Source organism: Malania oleifera, chromosome 10 (genome assembly GCF_029873635.1).
Source record: "Malania oleifera isolate guangnan ecotype guangnan chromosome 10, ASM2987363v1, whole genome shotgun sequence".
NCBI classification, from domain to species: Eukaryota; Viridiplantae; Streptophyta; class Magnoliopsida; order Santalales; family Ximeniaceae; genus Malania; species Malania oleifera.
In genome coordinates this window covers 89,912,922-89,922,564 of record NC_080426.1, presented here as the reverse complement: position 1 = coordinate 89,922,564, position 9,643 = coordinate 89,912,922, and the positions used below count along the sequence as shown (strand labels likewise).

The 9,643-nt window shown below is 36.8% G+C and overlaps 1 protein-coding gene across 6 annotated transcripts in view; it reads right to left on the bottom strand.

Moving 5' to 3' along the window:
- Window positions 1-392: 392 nt before the first annotated feature.
- The window catches only part of LOC131166855 (chloroplast envelope membrane protein), a 115,720-nt gene continuing 106,469 nt past the window's right edge, over window positions 393-9,643 (bottom strand). The window contains exons 6-9 of one of the 6 annotated variants that reach the window (XR_009139883.1): window positions 6,646-6,781; window positions 2,624-2,658; window positions 709-827; window positions 393-636 (exon numbers count right to left, since the gene is read on the bottom strand). Coding sequence is in view for 3 of the 6 variants with exons in the window: in XM_058125456.1 (XP_057981439.1) it covers window positions 770-827; window positions 2,624-2,658; window positions 6,646-6,781 (229 nt within the window). In the remaining 3 variants the exon portion in view is untranslated. Of the gene's footprint in view, window positions 828-2,623; window positions 2,722-6,645; window positions 6,782-9,643 lie in introns of those variants that run through there. The other 5 variants (XR_009139884.1, XR_009139885.1, XM_058125456.1 and 2 more) reach the window with 5 other exon arrangements.

The window sequence follows — 9,643 nt, the reverse complement described above, 5'->3', positions numbered from 1 at the left end:
TAAAATTTGATGCAAGAGATGAACACACAAGTCCAAAATGCTGGATAGCTTGATACACGTTATTTGCCCCAACCAAATCTTCTTAATCCTCTACCAAGCATGACACCAGAAGTACAGTTCTAGGATGTCTGGAATTCAAGTCATATTGTCTTGTATTTTAAACCCAATCCCCACAACACACCCCCCCCCCCCCCTCCTGCTCCTTGTTCTCTCTGTGATTGGGCATCAGTTAAAGCTCGATTTTTGCCTCTTCACGTGTATGTGAAGTCACATGTAAAGGGAAATACTGGATAGATTCATGTATATTGTTGGCCACAAAACAGCTTGAACTTTTAGGTGAAGTGGTAGTCTAACAAAAAAAAAATATTCAAAAAAAAAAAAAAAAAATCAGATGAAGTGAAAGACGATCTGCTCATACTATAGAGATCAACGATTCTGTACAAAAATATATGAAACATATGATCTTGAGTAAAAATTGAAAATAACTACCTTATAGTAATTCACTGCATTATGAATCAGTTAGACTGATTATACAACCATAGGCCATTACATCATATAAAATATTGAGCTACAATATCAATTTGCCTGAGTCCTTGTTCCCGGGAGAAGATAAAAAACTTGCAAATCAAAATTGACCTGTGTAATGGAGATTACATAAAATGTTACTTAAAAGTGGGGAAAAAATATAGAATGGGTAATACATGCTACCTTTCATGGTACACTCAGATTGTGAGAAAAAATCCAAGCAAAAGGTCTCACTAGTGACGCTTCATTTCCCGAAAAATATTTGCCACCCTTGGAGATAATCGTGGAAGGAATTTGAACAACTGTACAACAAACATTATATCAATGACTAAAAACTTGAAAATTGAACAGAACTCTACATTGGACAAAACATTGAATTGATTTTGCAAAATTTATAAAAGATTACAATTTTCTTAGAAGCTGTTTCATTTGTAAATACAAATAAATGGTCCTAGAAGCATCTCTCAACACATGATTGATGCTTAAGATGGTGCACCCTTGTGCATTACCAGCTCCAAATAAATATCCTTGGTCACTAGCAATGTCATTGCCATTCAGATTTCAAATATTGGGAAAAGTAGAGTTAGACAGATCGAGGAAATGTTGAGTTATACAGTCAAATAAATTAGAATCGTAAGCTTTTCTGAGACTGGTCTGGGAGATTGTCTCTTTTAAGATTGTCATGAATGGGAATTGGAGATTGTCAAGCTGTTCATTCCATCGGTTTGCACCACAAAGCTTCATCTGCGCACAAGAAATTCATGTGCTTAGGAGTTAAGACTGCCAATAGAAATGTGTTACGTTAAACAGTTAATGACCTGTCCAAATCATTTTTTCCTAATTCCTGAATTCTGAGTAATCATTATATTTTAAGCTGGAAAACCGAACTTGATCCACAACAAGGAATAGTAGAATAAGAGACAGATGCCTTCATGTAAAGCTAGAAGTGGAATTACTGAAGACCAATAGAGAAGTTGGAAAATGGAACAGAAACTTGACCTATAATAAGGAAAAGTAGAATAAGAGAAAAATGCCCTCATGAAAAGCTAGAAGTGGAACCACTAAAGACCAACAGAGAAGCTTGAAAATGGAACAGGTATGCTCATGAGGAGATATCTGACTTATGTTGAAGGTTGTATCAATACTGGAAGCGGCCAAAAAGAATGTCAATTAAGGCTGTCGGAAGTGACGGCATTTGATTTAGTGTAGCACTAGAGATGGTTGGATAAGTTTGATGATCAACAAAATTATCAACAACTGAAAGGAAGTGGATATCATACAAAATATTAAACCATACATGACAAAATCACATTGTAAATTCAAAGAGTACCAGAAATGAGAGGAGAGAGAGAGAGAGGATCAACAAAACAAGCATGGTGTTGGATGTATATTGGACCCTTTTTGGAAGGATGTGTAAAGTAGATTGTAAACTAAGTTCCAATGTATGACAGATGAACAAGCCTCGTTTTAAATAAGCACAGTGTTGGATGTATACTTGATCCTTTCAGGATATGCTGGATACTTGTTTGGAATAAAAATTGACTTACACCAGTACTTGGATTCAAGAATAACTGTTAAACCAAATAGTTAAGATCGGATAATCAATTCTAAATTATTGGTCGACAGTCTCCCAAAGAAGAGGCTTACTGCATTTTTCCCTTTCATATTGACTTTCTATTGAGAGACATGCTAATGTCAAACTTAAAGCTAAGTTTTAGAAACTTTTCAACACAAAAATAAGGGACTTCAGTTAAATAACTTTTAAATTGACAATTACAGGACAGATCAAGATTCATCCACCCCTTTTAGGCCTTGTGTCTCCATCAGGCCTAGATAAATGGGGTCTTGGCCAGTCATGTCCTGAGTTTGGACAAGACAGAACCTTTATTTTTTGGTTCTTCCACCTTCTGGTCCATCCTACAGCCATGACCACAGAACTGTATCTTTGATGTTATCCTATGAGATGTCTATTTCAACTTTCACCTTCTTAACAGCAAAGTTAGATTGATGAGCTTATGAGAAAATAGGAGCAAAAAAATTATGAATCACTTTCATTTCATTTTGCTTGAGTGACCAAATCACAATTCAGAAAGCAAACCTTTCTCTTTTTCTTCTTTCATCCTCCTGATCACCCTACAGCCATTTCAAAGAGAAATGTTTGTTCCATGTTGTCATTTTGAGAAGTGTATTCACCTTCTAAACAGCAAAGTAAGCTTGATGAGAACAAATGACGAAATAGGAGCAAGAAAATCATAAATCTCTTTCATTTCGTTTTGCTGGAGGGGCCAAATCACAAGAGAACGCAAACAGTCCAGCAAATCCTCTTGAATTATTTCAACCATATTAGAACCTTCTACTTGAAAAAGACCAAGCAGAAAAACTGCTTTCAGCATCCATATTTTGAAAAGTTCAGTAGCCTAGTAGGTGTTATCAAACTCATTTTTCTTTTTTTTTTTTTTATCACAAAAACCATTCCTCCATAGGTCCAAACATTCTACTTTAAAACCCAAGCAACACAAGGAGTTTTAGAATCAATAGCCTAGTTTGAGGTGTTATCAAACTCATTTTCTTCAAAAATTAACTTCCCACCATAGGTCCAAGTTTCACAAGGGCAGAAGGAAGACATGCCTCGTACACCCATTTTCTAGAGACCTAACATGAAATAACTGACGTCTACAAAAACAAAAACCAACGCTATGCAGCTACTTCATAAGTAGATAGCATCCTTGCAAGATGAAGACCATCAACATCTCCTCCTCCTACCATCATTATGTGATCTAATATAAGATGGAAAGAAAACAACAAAGAAGAGTACTCCATTCTAACATAGACCCAACAAAGCAGAATCCTAACAGCTAAGGGTTGTCAACATATCATTTGTCACCTACCATTCATCTCTTGTGACAGTTTTATCTTCTTGTCCTTGTCATTTCTACTTGAATTAACTCATTTCTTGTCCTTGTGCTCTTTACACATAATGAAACTGTCGTAAAGTTAGAGACAAAGAAGAGAAGAAGAGAAGAAAAGAAGAGAAAAAAGCCAAATGCTGTTTCCTGAGCATGTATACAGCTCCAGATCTAACCTCTAATTTATTAATAATAAAAAAGACAAAAAAGAAAAAAAAGACAAAAACGCACCTACTCAAACCACATAATTACTAAAATAGCATAGTCTCTTCTAACACCCCCTTCGAGCTGGAGATGTATAAATATCAACTGACCCAACATTTTTTTACAACCTTTAAACAAGGCAATCTTATATAAAGCCGTCATAAAACATTGCCTAATAGATCCATAGATTTCACAAATGGAGTCCTCACAACCTTCTTCAACACAGCAATCTTCACAAAATGAGGGTCAACATCAATGTACGTTGTCCTCTCTTGAAACACTGGATTGCTAGCAATATAAATGGCATCTTGATTATCACAAAACACATCTATCCCTAACATAAGCGACTTCAACCACATAAGCTGACTCACTGTATGAGCAATATATGGTATTCTGTTTTAGCATCAGATCTTGGTACAGCATTTTATTTCTTGCTATGCCAGGCAACAAGATTACCTGTCACAAATGTACAGCATCCGGCAGTAGACCTTCAATCATCAACAAAGCCAACTCAATCTGCATCAGCATGAGATGTCCAACAATATCAACATTTCTGTGAACCAACCCTTGATAGAAGAGCAGTCGAGATGTCAAAGAATCCTACAAACAGAAACCAAACGTACCTGTTTGGGATTCTCCATAAATTAACCACCCCAAAATCAAAGAACATTTCAAGTTGAATGACAATCAAACACATCAACTTGCCAACATAATTTCTATACTGATCCTTGTCTCCAAAATAAGGTCCACTGTGATCTAGACAACTTCACATTTGGATCCAAAAGAGTGTCAGCTAGTTTAGCTCCCAACATACTGATACCAATCTCATTTAGAAACTCAAAAGTGAATTTTCACTAGGACAAGTTGAATCCCTTGGCATGCCTTAAAAATTCAATAACAAGAAAATAGCGAATAGATCCCTGATCTTTGTTTTGATATTTTACTAAAGCTAATCCTTAATGTCAATGTCTCCAACCCCACTAAGGTCACTTTGTGATCATTGTATCATCAACATAAACCACCAGAAGCACCACAATCTGAGTCTTTTTTCCGAATAAAAACAGAATGATTGGAGTAAAGCATTGTATAAAGCCGAAGTCTGAATCCACCATACTAAATTTGTTGAACCAGGCCCTAGACTTCTTAAAAGAGATAAATTGCATTATACAACCCACCAACCTTGAAACTTCCCCCCTGAGCAACATACCCTAGAGGTTGCTTCACATACACCTCTTCTTGCAGGTTCCATGTAAGTGTTACATGTTACCATGTGCTGCTAAGGGAACTATCATCCTTCTGATGCACACAAGGTATTTTATAAATAGAATAAGATTATAGGAGGTTTATTGTAGTAAACACTGAATTGAGATCCTGAAGCTAGAGCATCACCTAGTATGGGAGGTTTATCACTAAGATATAAAGTAGCATTAAGAACACTGCCCCCAGCCATAATTTTCATAAAACTCAATTTTAGCGCTCTGTTTGGATCCCAGAAATAACACAGGAAGGAAAAGGATATCTTATAACTTGCTTTAGCATATATTTGGTTCCCAAGAATTTTTTATTTCTCTCACTTTTCCTTTCTGAGAACCAAACAGAGGCAGAAGCTTTAAAAATCTAGTTTACTATTTTCCAGAGAATAAATTTAGATACTCTTGGCATCTAAAAGCAGATGATTTAAACAAATGGCATACTAAAAATACCCTACTTCTGATGTCTGCTTAGAGCTTTTTGTCTACTTATCTATTAGGATCTGATTTGGATAGTGCATAGTTCTCCAGATTACTTGCAACTTAAAAAATTTCTATGTCCCTCTTCCTGAAGGACTAATAGAGCCTGCACCTGCTGCACTTGGTTATTTAAATATTCATGCTTGCTCCTTCATAGGTAGCAGCTTGATAGAATTGCCTAGGTCTACACCCAGTCCTTGATTAAAGCTCCAGTATGGCAGCATAGTTTCTCATGACTGATGTGAGCATGCTTATGGAACAAATTTTTTTAAGGTACGACTATACGAGAGAAGACACCAAGGTTTCAACTGAAGCTATTTAATGGGGTTCTCGGGCTTTGGTTAACAGGAGAATGGACCTGATCCGATCTTGCAACACCCTGGAAGGTAGAATCACATGCTCTGTCAGTAGCTAAAGTCCCATTTTGGGAATCTTCGTGTCTCTGCACTGATCATTCTCCAGGAGTTCACTCTTCCTATGAAGGCTATTCAATAAGGAGCCCTTTGTACTCTAATGAAATAAGGCTGAAAACATCTACTTCATCCACTGAATCTTCTCCCTCCGATAGGGCAATTTGTTTGCCCTTGTTCTGGTCCAAACTCCCAACTCCCAGGTGCAACCTGATCTTTCTACACACTGCAAAGAGTCTCTTCAAAATCTCCTCTCTCGATCTGGTCCTGGCCAGTGATGAAGTCTCCCTTCTATTGATTTGTAGATTGCATTGGTGTTGCCTCTCATGGGTGCCTTGGGCCTGCCTCAAATGAGCTCATCTTTGTAGGAGTGAAAATCTCATGCTGGGCTTCTTTGCCAAATGCATTGGGTTTGTTAAATGAATCTTGGGCTTTGTGGACTTGACTCAGAAATAATGTATGTAGGCAAATCCCTGAGATGAGCCTGTAAGAGAATTTTTCCCTCCAGCTTTCATGGGCTTAAAGACAAGGCTCAAAACGATGGTCATATCCAGTTTGCTAGTTTTGCAGTTTGTTTTGCTCCATTTAACCAAAGGTTCATGCTTGCTAATATTTGAAGATCCTGCCCACACACACATACATATATATACCCACTCACAGACACAGATACAGATGCACACACACACATAGTTGGTGAAATGACAAGTTTGTTGCTCATATCATGCTGTGATACCCAGCAATGGGGAATAAACAATCTGTAAAATTAGGAGCAAAAGGGGCCTTCATCCATATCTAGATTATAATTCATGTAAGTGCTGGACATGAAAACAATAGCTGTATGTGCCAAAACATTTCAATTGTAGAACATACCCAAAGCTTCACACATGCATCAATGACAACTGGAACAAAGCAGACAAAAATGGTGATAGCAGACTGGTCAACCTCAATCCCATAATGCTGAGCAATAATCTCTAATAAAGTCTGCCAACCTGATTCAGAATGATACCTGCAAGCAGCCAAGCATGCAATTTCCTGCATTAAATGCTATGAAGTTTGGAAGCATAAATTTCAGTTGTACTTAAGTAGGCAAAGATTATGATAATTTAAAATTTTTATATTTATGAAATAGAAACTGTTAGTGTTGTGTAATTTGGAAGACCTCATCTCAGCGATAGGCCTCCCCCCCCCCAATTTATAATATATGTCAAATACATCACAATGACCATAATGTTGAATAACTGGGTAAATGGAAGCTCTAATCACAGTGATAGGTCTCTCTCTCTATTTATAATATATGTCAAGTACATACCAATGACCATAATGCCCTTAGTAACTCACGCTTACCAACATAACACTAGCACCTACTAATAATGCTAAAAGACCAAAATAACCATTAACATTCCCCCTCAAACTGGAGCATATATATCATATGCTTCTAGATTGTTACAAAAGAATTTAAAACAAGAATTCCCAAGGCTTTAGTGTATATATCACCAAGTTGCAAATCAGGCTTCACATGAGTGGTTTAATGAGCTTCTGCAGAAGTTTCTATGGAACAAAGCGGCACTCAACTTCAATGTGTTTTGTTTGCTCATGCAAAACCAAGTTGGAGGAAATATGAATAGGAGATTGGCTATCACTCATCAACTCCATAGACTGAGAATGTGGAAACTGATTTCTTCTAACATGTTCTTCAACCAAACAAGTTCACATATAATGTGAACCATGACCCTATACTCTGACTCAGCACTTGACCTGACCATGACAACTTGTTTCTTATGCTTCCAAGAAACTAGAGCCAACAAAGATACAATACTCGACTAGGGATCTTTTGTTGGAAGGTGACTCGACCCAATTTGCATCTGTATATCCCTGAACATAATAAGTGTGATCCCGATCCTGATATAAGAGACCTCTCCCTTTCACCTTTGAGATATCTCAATTTGTGAATTGTTACATCCTAATGACTTGTTTTCAGAGGATCAAGAAACAAACTCACAATACTTGTTGTGTAAGATATATTAGATGGTTGCTTTATGTAGGAGAATCAAGAAACTGATTCACATACTAGGCGGTTGTTCCATATAGACCTCCCCTTGAAGATCACCACATAGGAAAGCATTCTTCACATGAAACTAATGCAGAGGGTAGTGATAGGTGGTGGCTAATGAGATGAGCAAGCACATTAAGACATGTTTAGCAACTAGGGAGAATGTGTCTAAATAATCCAAACCATACACCTAAGGACATCCTTTAGTAACAAGGAAGGACTTCAACCAAGTAAAGGAATCATCTAGATTGACCTTCATAATATACACCCAGTGACAACCAACCATCGACTTATTAGGAAGAAGAGGAGGTACCAACTCCCAAGTATCAATATCTTGCATTGCACGCATCTCTTCAATCATTGCAACCCTCCACCTAGAATGGGACAAGGCTTCAAAAACAGATTTTGGAAGAGCAATGAAAGAAAAAGTACTCAAAAAACAGTAATATAAGGATCACAAGAAATCATAAAAAATAAATAAATAAATAAATAAAATAAATAAATAAATAAAAATTAGAGATTGGATATTGGATACAAGTGCATTTACTTTTTTGAACAGCAATAAGAGAATCAACATTTTGGGAAATAGGATTATTTGATGAGGGAACTAGAGGCATAAATTGAAGTTGGAGGAGGCTTTCCTTCCTTAAGTCACCATGTGTAAGCTTGCAAATTGGGATGATCCAAGCAGCAAGAAGGACTCAAACTAGATGAAGATGTAGGAGGACAAGGCGGAGATAATAAGATAGGATCTGGAAGGCTAGGCAAAGGAAAAAATTCGTCAAAATCAATAGAACTCAAAGAATCAAAATAGTATGCTTTAGACTCAAAAAATGAAGTAAGGCTGTAACATTTACATCCCTTATGAGTATTGGAACAACTCAAAAAATTACATTTGACAGCACGATGATCTAACTTATCCATTTCTTGACTTAACTGATGGAAAAGGACACACAACCAACTATATAGGGAGGAAGTGAGAACAAAGGAGCCTTAGGGAAGATAATTGAATATGGGATTTTACCACTAAGGATAGAAGACGCCATTTATTGTTGAGCGCAAGCAGAGAGCATGGCATCATTCCAAAAAACTATGGAAACATTCATTTGATACAATAGGATTCAAGTGACATCTAGAATATGTCTGTGTTTTCAGCAACTCCATTTTTGTTGTGGAGTGTGGGCACAAGATGACTGATGGATCATACTAGAGTTAGCCATATAGGTAGTGAATTGAGTACAGAAGTACTCCTTGGTATTATCACTAGGAAGTATCTTGAATGGCATATCAAATTTTGAGAACATAAAGCAAAACAACTTAGAATGATCTTTCGTTAAATACAACCAAGTCATTTTGGAGTAGTCATTGACAAGTGTAACAAAGTAGTGAAACCCTAACTTTGACGTGGCCCATCTAGGACCCTAAACATCATAATGGACTAACATGAAAGGGCTAACCACCTGTTTATTGAATCAAGAAGCAAAGGAAACATGATGACGTTTTCCTAACTGCCAAGACTCGCACCCAAGATTAGACATAGAATCCAAAATGGGAACTAGCTATTTTAACTTGTCCAATGATAGATGACCAAGGCGACAATGGATTTGATGTGGTGTAGTAGCAATCACACTGCAAGCAATAAGAGGAGATAGTGACTTAAAGTAGTAAACTCCACCAGCTTCACGTCCTATGTGAATTATCTTCCTTGTCTTGATATCCTAAGTGACAACATAAGCAAAAATAGGTTATAGAACAATTTAGTGACTTTGCAATTTTACTAACAGAAATGTGAATGAAAGGGGATTTAGGAATATACAA